Raw genomic sequence first — 19,350 nt, 5'->3', positions numbered from 1 at the left:
CTCACCAGTGGCCGATCCTTCCTTTTCTTTTTCTAGTTTTAAGATGGCAATAATGTGAAAGCAACTGCAGTCATGCGGCTTGGGAAGGAAGGGTGTGATTAGCAGGGCTCCCCCTCTTCTCTTCCTCCTCCCAGCTCTTGTGTGTCATTTGCCCAGCATCTCCACTTCAAGGGGATGGGAAAGGCCTCTGCTTGAGACCCGGGGAGAGTTGCTGACAGTCGGGGTAGACCACATTGGGCTAGCCCAGGGGTGGGAAACTTGTGGGCGCCCAGATGCTTTGGCCTACAACTCCCACCAGCTGCTGCCAGCATAGCCAATGGTGAGGGAAGATGGGTGTTGTAGGCCAAAACATCTGGAAGGCCACGTGTTTCCCACCCCTGGGCTAGACGGACACATAGGCTGTGTTCGGATGATGGCGACAGAGGAAGAAGCCATCACAGCTTCTCCTCCTGCCTGTTCTGTGTGTACGACCACCATTTGCATAATTCCCCGTGATGCAGCGCAGGTTGGCATGTCATCCGAACCAGGTGTGCGACATAGTTGGTGTGGCTTCATACCCACCCTACAACTTCTACTGCACATTGTGAGTTTTAAGGTGGGTACAAAACCACGCCCACCAGGCGCTCAGTTCAGACGACACACCGACGCTGCATCACTGGGGATTATGCAAATGGCGGTTGCGCACACAGCATGGGCGGGGGGGAGAAGCCACAATGGCGTCTTTCCCCGTTGCAATCGTCCAAACCCAGTCAAACCCAATGCACAGGACACCTTCATTTGTTCATATCCTCACAAGTCACAGAAAGTAACCTTTAGGTTGGTTTGTTTTCCCAGTCCTTTTTTGTCGGGCCTCTCAAACAAGTGATTCACAATGATTCACAAATATCTATGTAAATCTAAGTCGCTTCTGAAGGACCTGTCAATTTCTAGACTGACCAGAACCCAGGATCAATCCCATAGCAACGCTAGCATGGTATGTTTATTAGGACCAAATAAAACATTGCGAAGTAGCAAGCAAGCTTTTGAGGTCAACAGAATTGTTCTGGCTCGAAGTAAACTACACACCCACAACTGGTATGGGGGTGTCAAGTTCGAGCCCGCCCGGTATACTCAGACAAAGAAATCGATCTCCAAGGAAATAGGCTTTATTATGTGAAGCAATCAGTCTATCAGCAGTTCAGATTACAGACCTGATCATCTTTTGACAACCTAAGGCTAAGATCCCTGATTAAGCTGATGCAACACTAAATAGCTTACCTAAAGATCCTTTTGAGGGATGTACAACAGTAGTGGAGAAAGTTGTTGCAATTCGGACGCTAGTCCACAGCACAGAACCTGAGAGGCTTTCTCAGTCCTACCCTCAGGGAGGGTCTTCCCCTAAAGACCTCCTGTGATGGGCCAGCCTGGTAGAACACATTACCTCCCTACGCTGCTCCTCCCTTTATGTCTGATCCATGCATCTGTCACACTCACCTCCTCCCCCTCTGCAAGTTGCTGGGTTCCCACAGAACGGGAAGTTATGGTTGGGCTTTGGTCCAACTGGTTTGTTGGCACCTGGGAAGATTCTTCCCTGTCTCTGTCTCCTTGAGTCTCAGGTTCCTCCCCCACCGCCTCGCCCTGTTCATCCTCAGACTCTTCCTCTTCCATGGTTTCTACAGGGAGTCTGGGCCCAACCCCGACAGGGGCTCATGATGCAAAGGACACAAACATTGCAGCTGGTAATATTCTTTTAAGACAGAGAGGAGGCAGCATAAATCAAACTCAGTGCTTATTTAATTAATACAAACGCTCCCTTCCTTTCCCTCGTGTGTCAGCTCTTTCTTAGTTTGTAAGCCTGAGTTGTTGTTGTTGTTAGTAGTATTGCTCAAGAGCTGCTTTGAGCAGTGACGATTGTAAGGCGGGATAAAAATTCCATAAAAATACATTACCGGGTTAGGCCGTGGTAGGTACAAAAAAGATCCCAGGTTATACCAGAGCAGACAGAGACTAAGAAGGAGTGTCTGCTCTTCCTTTGAAAATAAAAAAAACCTAGCAGTTATCTGGAACTGCCTCGGCTAGACAGACTGAGGGGTAGGTTCCGTGGAAGGGTTTCAGGCAGGTTTCCCCAACCTCATGCCCTCCAGGTCTTTTGGACTCGAACTCCTAGATTTCCTGATCATTAGCCACGCTGGCTTGGGCTGAGGGGAGCTGAAGTCCAAAACATCTGTGGGGCACCAGATTGGGGAAGGCAGGTGTAGGGTCAGGTGTTCCAAATGGCTCCCGCTAACTAAGTTCTGTGAGATGCAGTTCTGCTTGACTAGATGTTCAGTGAGCAGAGGTATGTCACGGTGCGCCCAATCCCCCAACACACACACACGCATCCCTGCAGCATAAAGGCCATCCCTCCACAAACCCTGGACCATTCTACTGACAGGCATTCCCCTAGCAACAAAAAGGGGCCCCGTTGCGTAGGGTTCCCCTCCAGTCCCACCAGTTGCAACTCCTTGCCAGTCCTGCACCATCTGCAGACATGGTTATCGCAGCCACCGCTTGGCAAGTCACCTGTCGGCGTGATTCAGCAGTGTTCCGGCGGATGGTGTTGGCCCTGGGACACCTGGGAGAAAGGAGTGCTGGCAGTGATCTAGCATACCTTGGAGGTATCCCGATTGTCTCAACAGCCACGACTGGAGAATGAAAAGTGGGAGAAATGGTGTCAACGAGTTAACTGAGCCAAGCAAAGCATGGCAGGAACCGGCCCTTTGATCCTTGCATTCAAACAACTCCAACCCAAGTGGGTGGGAAATGGGGAGAGGAGACCAGAGCACACCAGCAAGAGCAGGCACTCTTCCTTCTCACTGGTCCTCTCGGGTCTCCATCTCTCCCTCCTACCACTGGCTCCTAGAAAATCTAACGGACTCCTTGGTTTTGCCAAAACCTTTGCTCGAACTAGAGGCCTGGTGCATCGCTCTTGACACGCACAAATCTCCTTTTTCACCACAGCGCCGAGTTTTTTCTGTCTTGCTTCACTTGTAGCTGGAGAAGCTGTGTACTCTGCTTTTAATTGGAGTCCATATGGGTACCCAGCTTTAGAGAAAGCGTCTTCTCTCTCCTGCCCCTCCGCCCCCTCCGGTCCTCTCTTGTACAAAGACCTTTTCATCCATGAGCAGTCAGTGTTCAGTATGTTAAGAGGAGAGTTGCTTAGAGAGCTCAGAATGTGGCTGTCAGGCACGGAGGCTGAACTGGAAATGAAAGAAAACCATGTTTGGAATCAAAGAGGACAACTTGGTACAGCGCCCCCTTTTCTGTTCTAAAACTGAACCGTCATAAAGTGAGCTCAGACATAAGAGGTTTTTAAAAAATTTATGTATTTCATTATTGAGATATACTCCCCCCCCCCCCGCCCACAATCAAATTCTGGCTTACAACATATTTTTTAAAAACGCTATCAAATAAACAAGTATATAAAAATAGGATAATCTATAACAGCAGCATTAAAATAACACACAAGCCAGGATAAAACGGATCGTCAAAAGGCAAAAAGCCTGGAAAAATTAAAATGGTCTTTGCCTGGCAGCAGAAAGACTTCAGAGTGGGCTCCTGGCCAGCTTCTCAGGGAAGAGCATTCCAGAGCCGCCAGTGAAAAAGGTCCTTTCCCCAGTAACCACCTGCTATACCTCAGATATGCTGGCTGGGAATTATGGGAGTTGTAGTCCCTCTGGAGGGCACCAGGTTGGAGAAAGCTGCATTAAAGATGAAGATCTGCCCTTTCAACTGGGCCCAGAAACAGACCAAGAGCCAGTACAGTCGGTGAGTTTAGCTCACGTGACGCTTTACAGTGATCCCGTGAGATCGCTGCGTGGGTTTCTGTTGTTGAAATTGGGTAGTCCATATAAATACAGACCCCTAAATGTAAATTCAAGCAGTTGGCCCATCAGAAATGATTTGCTCAAAATAACGGTCAAGTATTTTTAAAGCAATTTAACTTTTATTATGTCAACAACAAAAGATAGTTTAATAATCAGCAGGTTTGATACAAAGTGAACTTATTGTGAAATAATGAATTTCACAGGCTTGTGGAGGGTTTTTGAAGTTAACATTTAATAACATTACTTTAGAAGTGAATAATTCTCTAAACAGCGCTCCTATTTGGCGTTTCTCTTGAAGCCCCAGGGTCAGCCTAGTTACAGAAAGTGAAATCAAAACAGAAATAAAGCAAAGGAACAGCAACTCTTGTGGGGAAAAAGTCATTAAAGGCAGTTGTGCTACGTTGGCAGCAGACCAATTCTTCAAGCTCCATGGAACAATTGACAGTAATTGACTGATGGGACAACTTTAGTGAAATGTATCCTCCTTATCCAGAGGATGTCTACCTCCAAATACCAGGTTCTGGGGACAAACAAAAGGGGAGTCCTTTTGCCTTCATGCTCTGCTTGTGACAATCCTGTAAGCATCTGGTTGGTCACTGCTGACAACAGAATCTTGGACTTGAATGAACCTTTGGTTCAGTCCAAGAAAGGCTACCCTGTAATTCCCATGTTCTTTCTTTCTGGAGGAGAATCTCGTGTTCAGGACATGCAAAGAATAATGGGATCAGTCTCGATTCGCTTCTTGGACACTACTATTGGCATTTATTTGTTTACTTATAACCCGACTTTTAGCCCAGACCAGCCCTTGAAGTAGTTTTCAGTCACATTTCATAAAACTATTTGAAACAGCCAATCTAGAACAATAGACTTTGTTGTTGTTTATTCGGTCAGTCGCTTCCGACTCTTCGTGCCTTCATGGACCAGCCCACGCCAGAGCTTCCTGTCGGCCGTCGCCACCCCCAGCTCCCCCAAGGTCGAGTCCGTCACCTCCAGAATATCATCCGTCCATCTTGCCCTTGGTCGGCCCCTCTTCCTTTTGCCTTCCACTTTCCCTAGCAAGAACAATAGACTAAAAACTCTGAATCACAGGAATAGTAGAGGCAGAAAGAAAAATCTTTCTCTGCTTGAAGGTCCAGAGAGAGGAATTTTCTCCTGAGAAGGATTTCCAGGGGATGGAAGTCCATTATTCATTCTTAATTTATTTAAAAATATTTGTATATATTGTACTTGCATTTATAAAATTCCACAGCAATCCACATTGAAACAAGCAACTAAGAAAACGATCACCATGTAACAGTAAAAAAACAAAACAAAGACACCATCGAACGATAAAAATAGCAACATAATGTTCAATATCTGCAGTGCAATAGGGCCTAGCAGCAGCCAGCCTCTCAATCAGCAAACTCCAAAGGCTTCTGGATGTATTTATTTTTAAAGTTTTAAAACATTTTTCTGAAAAGCAGTAGAGAGGCGACTGTATGGCAGGGCTGCCACCAAGAAGAACCTGCTCCTGATGGAGGTCAAAGTTAGCCTCCACATAAGATGGAATTTGGAGCTGAAGCTCTTAAATCTTAAAAGTGTAGGGCTGGGGGTGCATGTGAGAGATGTTCCTTAAGATAATTGGGGCACGGAGAGAGCCCCACAGGGTAGATGGCCAAACACTTCAGATGGCCAAACATTCAGAGCAGAATCTCACCAGATGACCCAAACACATGCATCCCTGAGTTTTGTACAAAAAGGGCAGTCCCTAAAACACTGTACCAGTAGTCTTCAACTATTTTGACTCAAGACAGAACTTTGGCCCAAATATGTGTTTTTTGTTTTTAAGAACGTGCAATATAAGACCTACTTCTTAACTTTTTACCATATAACCTGGTTCGTACATAACCCAGGATATGGGTTGTTGTCTTACCCAGAGATTACCCCTCATCTGTCTACCAGGCTATAGTGCAAAGTGCAGGTTGTTTTTTCAATTTCTGTGTTGTTTCATTCCCTCCTCCTCCACCTGTTCTCTTCCTGTATCCCAAATGCCTTTGTGGTGTTATGGTACCGGCATGTAGAGCAGCCATGTTTTTTTTTTTACCACTCTTGCCTGCCGCCGCTGTAGCCTGGTGAAACAACCCATGAACAACCCATGGTTCTGGGTTCACACATAATGACAATAAGTTCGCAACCCAGCGACAAACCATGGGCTCCCTTCCTGGGTTGTTCATGATTAACAACTTAAAGTTAACCCATAGTTCCAGGTTCACACATAACACGCCAAGATTCAACAGCCCATACTCAAAACATACTCTGGGTTGTCATTATACGCAAACCAGGTCTATGTGTGTGTGATGGTACTAATGGTGTGCCCTGCCTTAGGTCAGGCTGCGACTTGGTTGTGGGTCACAACCCACAAGTTGAAGACCACTGCTGTAGACCCAGATCATTTAGGCCTTTGGCTGCACCTGAGGAATGGAGGGATCTGGAGGGGAATATTTTCCGCAGTGAGCAACTAGGTCCCGATTCGGTGACCCATGTGCTGTTTTAGGTTCTGGGGTGGCTTGTTAAGCCACGGCAACTACAACAACAAGCCACCCTCGCTGGTCCACGCTGCACGGCAAGCTGCGCTGGCGTGGGTAATTATGCAAATCCCCTGGCACACATGGCAAGGGAAAGAAGCCACTGTGGCGTGTTTCCCCCTCCGTGATCATGTGAACAGGGCAGTGTGTCGGAGTGCAGCACCCCCAGGCCAGAGTCCAAAAGCATTTCTCTGATACAAGGAGCTGTATCATTTCAGGTCCTTAAGCTAACAGTGCTAGCTTAAAAATACGGTCCGCTACTTGACAAGAAGCCAGCAGGAGACCCCACAGGGCAGGTGCAGCGTGGTTCATGGTTGCCGTGGACCCTTGAGCAGCCAGGTAGCCACATTCTAAGTAACCAGTGCAAAGGGCCTATGTTTACTCTGCACTGAAACCATTGTGAAACCCTGTGCCTGGGCTGTCCAAATTCTGCCCAGCATTTGACCTGAATACGTTACACATGTTGGACATGTTTGCCTAATTTCTCTTAGTTTGCTTAATTTATTCTGCACAGTCAACTGCTTTGCATTCGGTCGTACTTAGTCATGGGGAGAGCCACTGAAGCCCCCACCCCACCCCCAGCCAGTGGAGGGCTTATTTATCCATGCTTCCAGCTTCTGAGCTGTAAGCAGTCATGGCCCACATACTTCCAAGTATAGCTTTGCAGCCATAAAGTGTAGAAACTGCCCCCCCCACCCCAGCACTCTTTTAGTGTGTGTTTAACGAAAGCTTAAGATTCTCAGGAAAATGAGCGGTGCGCTTAATGTTACCTTGGGTACTCCCACATCATGACAGCATATGCATGCACAGCCCCAGCTATAAGCACTGGAGATGTACTGGTGAATGCTCACATCGAGTACAGGGCCGTGGTGGTCACTCTGTGAGATGCCTCGGCAGATGCGACACATAGATAGCTTATGGAACTCACCACCACAGGGTTTGGTGCTGGTTTAGATAGCTTGGAAAAGGCTCAGGCCAACCCACGGGCAAGGATTGGTCTAGGTGAAGCAGGGTGGGGAACCTTTTTAAAGTCAAGAGCCACGGTCCCGTGGGGAAAAGTGGTTGGGGGCCATATACCAGCCATTTTCAGCTAAAAATCCCCCTCTGCATTCAGAGAGTTGCTGGGGCCAGACAGCAGGAAAGATGCCTGCCTTCACTGCCTGATTGTGGGCTTCCCAGCAGCATCTGTTTGACCTCCATGACAAACGGGATATTGAGCCAGGTGAACCTTTGGACTGATCCAGCCCGACTCTTTATTACAGAGTTTGAAAAAGAAGCATAGTAGTCCATTACGGAAGGGGCAGGCAAACAGGTGCCTTCCGGATGTTTTGGACTGCAACTCCCATAAGCCCCAGCCCACTTGGTCAGGGGTTATGGGGGTTGTAGTCCCCAAATCTGAAGGGCAGCAGGTTGCCTCCCCGTGCCGTAAGGAATAGGTCACGGAAACCAGATCAGCCAGGGACAGATACTCCTCGTGGAACTGTAACTATCCTTTTTCCTCTCATAAAAGGGGTTGTTGTACAAAGGACACGTAGGGGACGGAATGGGCAGCTGGGGTGGGGGATATGTTTCCCCTGGTCCTCCACACCAGGGGGCTGGAGATAACTCTACTGTGCCTGATACACACTGCCCACTTTGGGCTTGTCCCATCAGACAGTGGCCGGGCGAAGGGAGTTACCAGCTAAGGTGGGTGGGAGCACCCCCGAAACCATGGAGTTGGGAGTCTTCACAATTAGCACGTCGCCCCAAACCAGCAGGCTCTTGAGTTCCCACCATGCACAGGCCTGGAAGCTAAGCGTTGGACTGAGAGCAGGGTTCGAAGCCAGAATCATTCATGGGGAATCCTCCTGTGAAGGGGAAAAAAAGGCATTAAATTTCCCATCACCAATAACAACATTCCGCTTGCACTAGCAGTTCAGAAACACTCGCAGCCGAATCATTCCCCTGCTCTCCTGGCGGCTCCAGCACACGCATTGCTGAACAGAGGGGGGCTGAGCACCACGGCCATTGATGGAATGGTTTCGATTAGCTTAATGGAATGGAGCTGTTATGGAGCCTGTCCACAGTAAAGTCTGAGCATCTGCTGCCCTCTGAGTGGCAGGAGCCCGCTATGGAAACACGGGTCGGAAATCGTTTCAATCTGTTGCCCGTCTTTGTTTCCATTATCTCCGTTGTAAGGTCCTCACCTTGAATGGCAGGAAGTGCTCCCGGCTGGGGGAATCAATCCCTTAACTTTCCCAGGGAAAACTGAAACGCAGTGGCTCGGAAAGTGTTGAGGGGGGACCAAAAACGTCCAGAGAGTTGGGAATTCGTGGAAATGGGGGGTGAGGTCTTTTATTTCTCAGCTTGGGCTTATCCCCAGGAAAGTGAACGTTGGGATGTCATTCATTTGTATATGGACATTTTTGTCAGGGACTCTTGGGTCTGACCCAAGAAGCTCATGGTGCTGCGCCTGGGCCTTAGCCCTGGTGCAGCCTTTCCCAGCCTGTCACGTTCCCAATGTGTTGGACCAACTCCCAGAATCCCCCAGCCAGCTGGGGAAGGCAGGACTAGTGAGTTGGCCAGGACAGTGTGTGTTCGGGTTTCAGGGAAGAAGGTTCATGCAACATCAGCTCCTTTGTTTGGCCAGGCCTGGTATAAATACTCGGAGTTGAGGCTTCTGCCCTTACCTGGTCAACTGAGCAGGGGCCTCGTGCATTCCAGCCCCCACCTACATCTACTGCAGGTGACCATAGGGACCCCAGAACAGAGGGTATTTATTTGGTGGATTTATATCCCATTTTTTTCCATTGGGGTCCTCAGAGTCGCTCACAACATTCTAATTTTTAAGCACCCCAGATCTGGATTTTGGTCAAGCCATGTCCTTGCTCTTTCACTTTCCACATGCCTGGTCATGGGATTGCTTCACAAAATCTCATGGGGCGGGGGGAGTGGGGGTTTCATCACCAGACTTCTACAGCTAAGGAAGGCATGAGGAAGGGGACGTAACGTTCATGTAGCCAGTGTTATATTTGCATAAATTTCCATGTGCATAGATGACAGGGTATGAATAATAAACAATAAAATAATAAGTCTTTATATCTATATCTATATCTATACCAGTCCATGATTCTCTATCTGTGTAGAATCATCTGCCCATGATTTTCAGCTGTGTCTGAGATTCTATATAGCAGCTCATGATTTTCTGGTGTGTCTGATGCTAGATGAATGGACAAATGTTCAAATGCACCCAGATTCAGAATCCTAAAGGCAGGAAAGATTTCAGGCACCACCTGGTCCCCGGAATACCAAATGAAGCTCTAGCCCAATGACAGTATTGGTTATCTTAGGATATCTGCCCCTGACTCACCTCTTTTTCTCTTACATGTTCAAGAAGTTAATCACAGTCTGAAATGAGTCGAAAGAGAATTAGAAGACCCTGGCAAAGATAAAGGGCTCTTGACTCTGTATTCTAGTATCACGACCTGGGAGACAAGAACAAAAACCTCCCTTCAGGTAGATAACTAGCACATCCGGGAGAAACGTTTATTGTAGCCCTCTCCCTGATGTGCTAGTCCACTAAATTCAATGAGTTAGTGCGGGAGAGCATTCAAAAATATGGCTGGCTTCGGTCTGGTGTGATGATGTTCGGAACTGTATCATCACCTGCAGTGTAGCTTGCAGTACAGCTCTCAGTGGGCTCCAGGGAGTCACCTCTAGAGACCATTCACGCCTCTCCAGAGGCGGGCCCGTGCCACTGTTTTCAGGACAAGCCCAAACAGCTTAACGCAAGGTTTTCTGTTCTTCTATGACATTGTGCCCCCTTTGGAGTGTGGTTTTGTTTTGTTCTGTTCCCCTTTCTCTTTGTCTTGCCTCTCCTTGCCACAAATGCAACTTGAAGTTTGGGTTTCTTTGCAGGTCAGCGTCTGTTTGGGGAGACGATCCTGGGGCTGACGCAGGGCTCGGTCTCGGACCTCCTTGCTCGCCCCAAGCCCTGGCACAAGCTGAGTTTGAAGGGCCGGGAGCCGTTTGTCCGCATGCAGCTGTGGCTCAATGACCCCAACAACGTGGAGAAGCTGATGGATATGAAACGCATGGAGAAGAAAGGTAACTTCCATCCTGCCTGCAGCGACGAGGGGGCTCGCTCTTCCACTCCACCGTGGGTTTTCCAGTACTGGCCAGCCGCTAGCTGAGAGCTTTGCCTCTCGACAGACTGGATCCAGAATGGGTTGCACAATGCCTCCCTTTGATTCATTCATTTTCACTGTAGTTCGTTTTGTTAAGCAAGAGAGAGAGAGAGATTATTGAACAGCAGAAATGATATCCTATATGCAACATCCAGTCATTCAAAAGCTACAGAAAGGCCTTTTAAGACGGTCTCCTTCTCCTTCAAATGACCGCACCCCTTGGGTCAGTGATGTGTCCTTTCATTCTTTGTGAAGTGCCATGGCCGTGGATGGCACTGTATGGAGAAGGAGAAGAAGCCACCGCCATACATACAATTCCAGATACGAACAGGCCTTGGCTACTGCAAAGAGACCATAGCCCAGTGGGACCTTTGCAGGGAGAAGGGCCCAGGTTCGATCTGTGGCATCTCCAGTTAAAAGGATCAGATAGAGGTGCCGAGACCCTGAAGAGGCACTGAAGAGTTGGAGCAGACGAGGCTAGACTGCTTTGTGCCATGCTGCCTTGCCTTTTCCACAGACTACTGGGAGGAGGGAGTGAATGAACAGCATGAGCTGGACTTGGATGGCCATCTGGCTTCCAGGAATAAGACGCACTGAATCAGACACGTCTACACACTGCGGGGCGGGGGGGGGGGGAGAATGAGTTAGGTCAACGTGTCCTCTGGAAGGAGCTTGGATGCTCCAAGAAAGCTTGTGTCTTGCTTTGTGTACCATTGGTTGTTATAAGGCAGCCTTTTCCCAACCCAGTGCCCCCCAGATGTGCTGGACTGCAACTCCCAACATTCCCAGCCAGCCATGGCCATGCTGGGAATTGCAGTCCAGCACATCTGGAGGGCACCAGGTTGGGAAAAGGCTGCTATAAGGTCACAGCAGTGAACGTCTCCTGCTCGGGATTCAGGGATAGTGCAGATGCTGAGATTCCACGGGCTCCAGGCGCCCTCTTGTGATCTAAACACTGATCACTCTTTGAGCTGCTCATTTGGAATTGTTATCTGGTGGAAGAATCAGCAGTTGGGAACACTTATCCTGATCCACCAAAAGACAACGTCCAATTTATGTACTGTAGCAGCTAAGAGGCTCAATTATGGATCACAAAGTCTTATCTCTGCCATGAACATCAGGACTTGAGGTTAAGTTATAACATGCTTTATGGGGAAGGGGATGGGGGAAACTCAACACAGGCTGTCTGAATTGCTTCTGCTTTGCAGTTCTGCCCTGACCGGCTGCCCAAGAACCTGCCCGAACCCTCCAGAGCTGGTAATGATGAACACGTTCTGTGACTGGTCTACCACAGTTTCACCCTCAGCTTAGAGATGACTATAATCCAGGGCAGCCTTCCCCAAGCCAGAGCCCTCCAGTTGTGTTGGACTACAACTCCCATCATTTCCAGCCACTGCCTGCTGGTAGAGGATGATGGGGGCTGTAGTCTGGCACATCTATTGGGCTCTGGCTTGAGGAAGACTGACGTGGATTATACACATCTCTAGGTTGAGGGAGAAACTGGCAGACCAGTCACAGAAAGGGTTTGTCAAAATGGCCAGCCCTGGAGGGTTGGGGCAGGTTCTTGGGCAGCAAGTCAGGGCAGAACTACAAAGCAGAAGGAATACAGACAGCCTGCGTTGAGGGCGCTACTTGGGAAAGCTTGCCTGGATTATGCCCATCTGTAAAATGGATACAAGGAGCTGTGTTAAAGCGAGTGAGGTCATTGGCAGCAACTGTATCTGGCTTACAGGCAATGCTATTACTTCACATCCCCTTAAAGAGGAGATGCCCCAAGGTGGAGATCCTGAGTTTCAGATCTCAAGGACCCCAGTTTGAATCACACCTCTGCCAAAAACTCCCCAAGTAGCTAAGGCAGTCTTCAGCCCCCCCTAACCGCCGACCCAGTCCACAATGTGGGGAATAATACGTTCAGTGTTGCTGTAAGGATTACCAAAAAACACACATGAAGTACATTAAACACTCTAACATGCTCTTTAGATTATGTTATTTATTAATTCAGTAAACAAAGTCTGCATCTCGTTGCCAGACGGAGCGGGCATCTTTGATATTTCCATCTTTGTTCCCAGCGTACATATCTCCCCATCCCCTTTCATCCTCACGATAACCTTGTGAGATTGCTTTGGATGTCATTCTGCAGCAAAATGGCAGGGCGGAAAGTGTAGGATGTGGTCTTGAATACAGAATACGGTTTCCTGAGAATCTCAGCATTTCTATATGTAATTTTGCTAGCCCTTATGGTGGTGAAAATATGCTTGGTAGCAAGTAAACAATGCCGGCTGAAATCTTAGAAGCTGGAAGGGGGATAAATGAGATACGCGCTGGCTGTGAGTGCTTCAGATCCCTCTCCATGAAAAGCCAAGGCAGGATGCAAAACAGTTCAACTTGCAGAATAAATTATGCAAGCAAATAGAAATTTTGCAAAAGGTTGGGGAAGGCAATGGCAAACCACCCCGCTACAGTCTGCTGTGAAAATGCCAGCGAAAGCGGCGTCCCTCTAGGAGTCAGCAATAACTCAGTGCTTGCACAGGAGGAACCTTTCCCTTTCCTTCTCAACTGGCATAATGAATTCAGCTTATTCTGGGGCCGAATATTTATTTATTTATTTATTTATTAGCACAGTGCATACACAACCTTGTTTTAGGCTAAGCTAAAATGCCACTTTTATTTAAGTACAATATAGAAAACATACTCCCCTTCTGAGGGGAGGCATGGACTGCCTTTCCTCTTCAGCTCACCAACACTAGGAAACATGGCGCAGTCCAATAGGACATTTCTCCCACATTTATGAAAAAAGAGTGGGGCAACCAGTAGTGGATATTTGTGTGGGAGGAGTGTGAACTCCAGTCAGTTCTGGTACTCAGAACACATTCCTGGGCACAAAGTCCTTTAACTCTAAGTGCATGTCTTTTGCACCAGCCTCCAGTGGGTGGATCTTGGGAATCTAGTAAAAAAACAAAGTAGATCCTGCAAACCTGAAGTCTGCCCGCCCCTAATCTAGAGTGCGGGTGATGCAGGAGGTAGGATGACGGAGACCAGCTACCGGAGGTGCTGGCTCGAGGACACACACACCATCCCAGCACCTTACTGGGTGGCTGGGAAAGACTCCAAGGATCTTGGAGAGAGACTGCCAATCGGCATGGAGAGTATCGGGCAGATGGACCAATGGCCTGATGGTGTATAAGCGGGCAGCTTCCTATGTCCATACACTTACAGAACCATTCTTTCATACGTGCCAGTTCTCCCAGCGCATTGGTTATCGCCTCTCAGATGACCCTGTTTCCTTTCCCTTTCAGCATACATGAAACGGCGGCACAGCTCAGTCAGCGACAGCCAGCCCTCGGAGTCTTCTTCAGCTGGAATAGATTACAGTCAGGGGGCCAGTCCACAGCCGCAGCATCAGCTAAAGAAACCACGAGTCGTGCTGGCCCCAGAGGAGAAAGAAGCGCTGAAGCGAGCCTATCAGCAAAAGCCATACCCATCACCAAAAACCATTGAAGAGCTTGCCACACAGCTCAACCTGAAGACCAGCACCGTCATTAATTGGTTCCACAATTACAGGTACGTTGTGCGGAGCTCAAAGGGTCTGCTTGCCTGCCTGCGAAGCCAGCATTGGGCAAGAGCGTGAAGCTGTGTTTGGGTTCCAAGCATTGCTAGCATGAAGACTAGGGTTCCAGGTCATTGCTAGGGAATAAAAGTGCTCCCGGCCATTTGTAAGAGGTCCTCCAGGTTGGATCCTCCCGTCTCATAAAGGTTATTGTAAAGCTAGAAGAGGCAAACGAAATGACGGGGGGCTGGAGCAACTCCACTAAGAGGAGAGAATGAAGCACTCGGAGGGCTTTTACTGTAGAGAAAAGAAGACTGCGCAGGGGAGAATAAAATTATGCCTGCTGTATAATATGAGAACTTGGGGTCGCCCAGTGAAATGGATGGGCTTGGAAATTCAGGACAGACAGGAGAGAGGGTCTTCCTTCACATAGTGACAAACAATGGAACCAGTTACCTGGTGGGCGGCTCTCCCACACTGGAGGCATTCAAGACAAGGCTGGACGGCCACCTGTCGGGGATGCTCTGACCTGGATTCCTGCATTGAGCAGGGCCTTGGACTCGAGGGCCTTGTAGGCCCCTTCCAACCCTACTATTCTATGACTCTACCTAGGGAGGTGGTGGGCTCTCCCACACTGGAGGCATTCAAGACGAGGCTGGACGGCCACCTGTCGGGGATGCTCTGACTTGGATTCCTGCATTGAGCAGGGGGTTGGACTCAATGGCCTTGTAGGCCCCTTCCAACCCTACTATTCTGTGATTCTATGATAATGCCTAATGAACGTATGGAATTCACTGCCCCAAGATGTGGTACTGACCCCAATGGCTCAAGTGGCTTGAGGGAAGGCGCAGACAAATTCATGGAAGACAGGTGTACCAACAGCTGTTGGCCATGATGGATAAATGGAACCTCCATGTTCAGGGGATGCAAACTGCTGAGCATCAGAGGTGGGGAAGGGCAGTTGCCTTCCTGCCCTCCTTGGGGTCATCTGGTTAGCTTCCTGGAGTCATCTGGTTAGCTCATGTAGAAACCAGGATGCTGGACATCAGTCTGGTCCAGCCATACTCTTCTTACGATCAGACCAAGGTCCACCTAGTCGAGCCATCTCCAACCTGTGTCCCTCCAGGGTCTACAACTCCCATCTTCCCTGGCCAATGGCCATGCTGGCTTGAGCTTATGGGAGTTGTAGTTCAAAACATCTGGAGGGGTGCAGGTTGGGGAAGGTTGATCTAGACCGACAGGGGCCACATGTATGGCTCTGTGAAGCTCACAAGCAAAGTAGAAGAGAGTCATCCCCTCTTGCTTGCCCCCAGGGCCTGGTAATTAGAGCTCTACTTCCTCTTGAACATCCCATTTTGTCCACTCTGGGCTAAAAAAGTGGTGGTGGGAATCCTTCGTAACGGCACAGTAACTGATTTTATTTTATATTTTGGGAGGGATGTGCAAGAGGTTGTGATGTAATACATCATTCCATTTCCTGCACTGTATGAACAAGTGCTATCAGTTCAGGCCAGTAACCCCGACTCAACAACTTGAGTTTTTCTTACTGCATACAAACGAAAGCCAAACTAAATGCTCCAGCTGAAACTTGTTCAGCGATGTCCCGGGGGGGAGGAAGAAAAGGTCAGCCGTTCAGGGGATGGGGTGGGAGAAAATCACATCATTTTAGTTGGCCTGGGGACTTGCACTGAAAAGCAGCTGTAGCAAAGACGTCCCTCGTTTTATTTTTAAAAGGTGGTTTTTGTTGCTATGGCAGGCGGCAGGGGTCCAGACGGTGACCCAGGAGCCATCTGCACATGCACGCACGCACACACGCACACGTGCCCTACCAGAGGCACTGTGAGGGAAATGGCCACCGGGGACGGCAGCATTGCCACTTTCTGCAATGGCAAAAATTATATTAAAGAGGCAGAAAAGGAAACTTAGCGGTGGGGGGGGAGCCTCCCTCAGTGCTGCTTTTCATCATAAACTACTTGGTCCTGAAAACATTGTGATTTTCTCCCCCAAAAAAGCGCACCCCCCCCACACACACACTTTTGTGGCCTGTAAACAGCACCACAAAGTTGAGGGGCATTTTCGGCTCAACACTAGTAGAAACACTAGTAGAAAGCACACTCATCGCTGCTTTGTCTTTCCCAAGAAGAGATGAGTGTGTTCTTTGAAATTTCCAAGTCCCAAGATTGTTTTTGAAGCATGTCTGGCAGAACCAGCATAGAAGGTGTTTGGACTGGGACACCCTGGGTTCGGATTAGGGCTACAATGTTGAATTGATAAATCAGTTAGATTAATAGGTCAAAAAAATGTTCTCATCAACTGAAAAAAGGTGTCCCTGGTTAATCAGGCTGCAAATTTTCTTATTTTTGATGCATGTACTTATATAAGCTACAAATGGCCAGTGCTATCAAGAAGAGTTATGCCCTTTTGTGTAACGGGATTGCCCCTTTGTGATTGTGCATGCACGAGCTGCAGCCGACATGATCAAAAAACAAAGTTTTTCTTTTTCAGAGCTTTTTTTTCTTCATATGCCATTTATGCAGACTTAATTGATTTAAAACTCACAGGGTTCATTTCTTTAATCAAACTTTATTTCAAATCTCTGGCCGTTTTGTGTAACAGGGATGCCTCTTCTGTGATTGTGCATGCACAAGCTGCAGCCAGCCTCATAAAAAAAATGTTTTCTTTTCTTTTCAAGAGCTTGTTTCTCTTCATATGCCATTTATGCTGACTTAACTGATTTAAAACCCATAGCGTTCATTTCTTTAATCAAACTTTATTTCAAATCCCTGCTGAGGCATGAGCCTTGCTGGATGGTGACCCTGGCTCACTCGGTGACCTGATTCGCATGATGAAAACAAGCCACCATGGCTTATTCAAAATTTATTTAAGCCATGGTGGCTTGTTTTAATCCCTGGCGCATCCTGAGCATCATTTCCCTAATTACCTGCCCGGGCATGACTTGTTGTGTTGTCTGAACCCAGGCTGCATGGCTTGTTTGAGGGGGAAACAACCCTCAAATAACCCATGGCCTGTTGTTGGGTTCTTTGAAGGTTGTTTCCCCCTCAAACAAGCCATGTCGCCTGGGTTCAGTCGACACAAGTCATGCCCAGGCAAGTAATTAGGAGAATGTCGGCCAGCACACACCGGGGATTAAAACCAGGTGGCTTGTTCGATCATGTGAACTGGCAGACTGTGTTTTAGCCTATCTTACCTCTCAGGGTGGTAGTGATGATAATGGACCTTTTCCCAGATGCACCAACTTGAATTCCTTGGAGGAAGAGGCAGGCTGCAGATATTACTAGGGTAGTAATGTTTTGCCTTAACTTACATTCCTGACCTGTTGGTGATGTGTCTTTTTTCTTGCCCTTCTTTCTCTGTTAGATCTCGCATTCGTCGAGAGCTGTTCATTGAAGAAATCCAAGCAGGAGGCCAGAGTCAGGCAGGGTCCAGCGACTCTCCTTCAGCGAGAAGCAGCCGGGCGGTTCACAGCTCCGAGGGAGACAGTTGCGATGGGGTGGACGCAGAAGGCCCGCCCGACATGAAGCAAGGCAGCCTGGAAGGCGATGCGTACAGCAATGCAACCACAAAGTCTCAGGGAGGGCGAGCAGCGTCGGCTTTCGAAGCGGGGGAAGAGGCGCTGCAAGACGCCGGATCTTCGGAGAAAACGGAGACATTCCAGTTGGGAATGGAGAGCCTGGAAGACACGGATGACGAGGGCAGGCTCAAAGCACTGCGTCCGAGTTCTCCACCGGGCTCTCAGCATTCAGGAGAAACTCTGGAGACGGCGCCAAACTGTGCTCCGGAAGAGGATGCCGCTACCTCAGTCCTCACAGGGGAGAGCTCTTGCAAACCCAAGGAGGAGAGTGTGGGGAGAATTCCCATTGTGCCAAGTACCAGTTCCACATTGGCCACCAGCTCTCAGAAAACCAACTCCCTTGAGAGTTTATTCAGCTTTTCTGAGGCGGCCTGCTCCAAGAACACGCGGGACAACACCTTGAGGAAAAAGAAGGCAGCGAATTTGAACAGCATAATCCACCGCTTAGAGAAGGCCGCGAGTCGAGAGGAGCCCGTGGAATGGGAGTTTTGAGATTAAGCTCACCCAACTCTGAAGGAGCTGGGGAAGTCAAAACTTGGACCTCTGCTGGTTTGAATTGTGTCTCGCACTTACCGCCCTGCAGGCCACGGGGCAAAAATGCCATAGGCCAAGGTGCATATAGAGAACGAAAGGAGCGTTTAAGCCCAGTTTTATGTTTGTGTTTTCGAGGAAGAAAACTGAAATGTGTCGTCCAGCTTTTTGTACCCCGAAGTGTTTCTATTAATTGCCCTAAAGTGATTTCCACAGTTTCTGGGGAAGAAAAAAAACTCATACAGCTTTTGCCTTCTGCCCTCCTCTTTGGTGTGGGCTTTAAAACATAAAATATATACAAACAAGAAAAGAAAATTAAACCCACATATTTAAAAGGGGGGCTTTTTATCTGCCATCTAATGGCTAAACAGAGCGATAATAATACACTATTATCTTCTTTAACCAGGAAAACAAAAAGATGAGAGGGGAGATTTTTTGAGAAAAAGAAAAGTTTTTTTGTAGCTGTTCAGTTGCCACTAAGAGATTGCACAGTCAACCCGACTCTAAACACACTAGTTTGAATTCCTAAATATTTTCAAGAAAAGAATATTGTTTGAAACTTGGGATTTAAAAAAAAACACATTTACTCCACATATTTTTTAAACAAACAAAAAAAGTCACATCAGGAAACTATCTTAATTTGTGGTAGCTGACTTCAGTGTTTTTCTTGTAAAGTGGAATAGAAAATTGACTTGTAGTGCACATTGTTTCATAGCTTTAACTAATTCTGGTCTCTTTATGGGCTGGGATTTGTTTAATACACTCCATTTTAGGCCAAATCAGGACAGAAAAAAGAAGAAAAAAAATCTGAAATCTAGGTATTTTATAATCTGCTTTTTAACCTCTAACCACAGAGCACGCGGATCAGACCTCATTTCTAGGAGGTGTGGGAGACAGCTTGGAATGGGGACGTACTTGATCGGTTCCGTTTGAATTGCATGATGCCAGCTTTGCAAACAAGTCCATACAAGTTACTAGTCCTCAGCCCGCCTAACTACAAATACCTATGGTAGTCATTTGTGCCCTATAAGAAAAGAACCACCACCAGGTTTTGAATGGGAAAAAAACCCACCTGGTCACCTGGAAGCAGTCCTTACCTTGCCAT

At 48.0% G+C, this 19,350-nt stretch overlaps 1 protein-coding gene across 10 annotated transcripts in view; it reads left to right on the top strand.

Annotated features, from left to right (window-relative positions):
• CUX1 (cut like homeobox 1) overlaps window positions 1-19,033 on the top strand; it is a 337,359-nt gene extending 318,326 nt beyond the window's left edge. For all 10 annotated transcript variants that reach the window (XM_084823412.1, XM_084823413.1, XM_084823415.1 and 7 more), the window contains 3 exons: window positions 10,307-10,495; window positions 13,872-14,136; window positions 17,501-19,033. In XM_084823412.1, coding sequence (XP_084679538.1) covers window positions 10,307-10,495; window positions 13,872-14,136; window positions 17,501-18,206 — 1,160 coding nt within the window. In that variant the 3' untranslated portion in view covers window positions 18,207-19,033. The remainder of the gene's footprint in view (window positions 1-10,306; window positions 10,496-13,871; window positions 14,137-17,500) is intronic.
• Window positions 19,034-19,350: the final 317 nt, after the last annotated feature.

Source organism: Heloderma suspectum, chromosome 16 (assembly GCF_057233095.1).
Source record: "Heloderma suspectum isolate Gila_16-S chromosome 16, 16-S_ref, whole genome shotgun sequence".
Taxonomy (NCBI): domain Eukaryota; kingdom Metazoa; phylum Chordata; class Lepidosauria; order Squamata; family Helodermatidae; genus Heloderma; species Heloderma suspectum.
The sequence above is the reverse complement of the archived record's forward strand: the minus strand, read 5'-3'. Positions and strand labels throughout refer to the sequence as shown.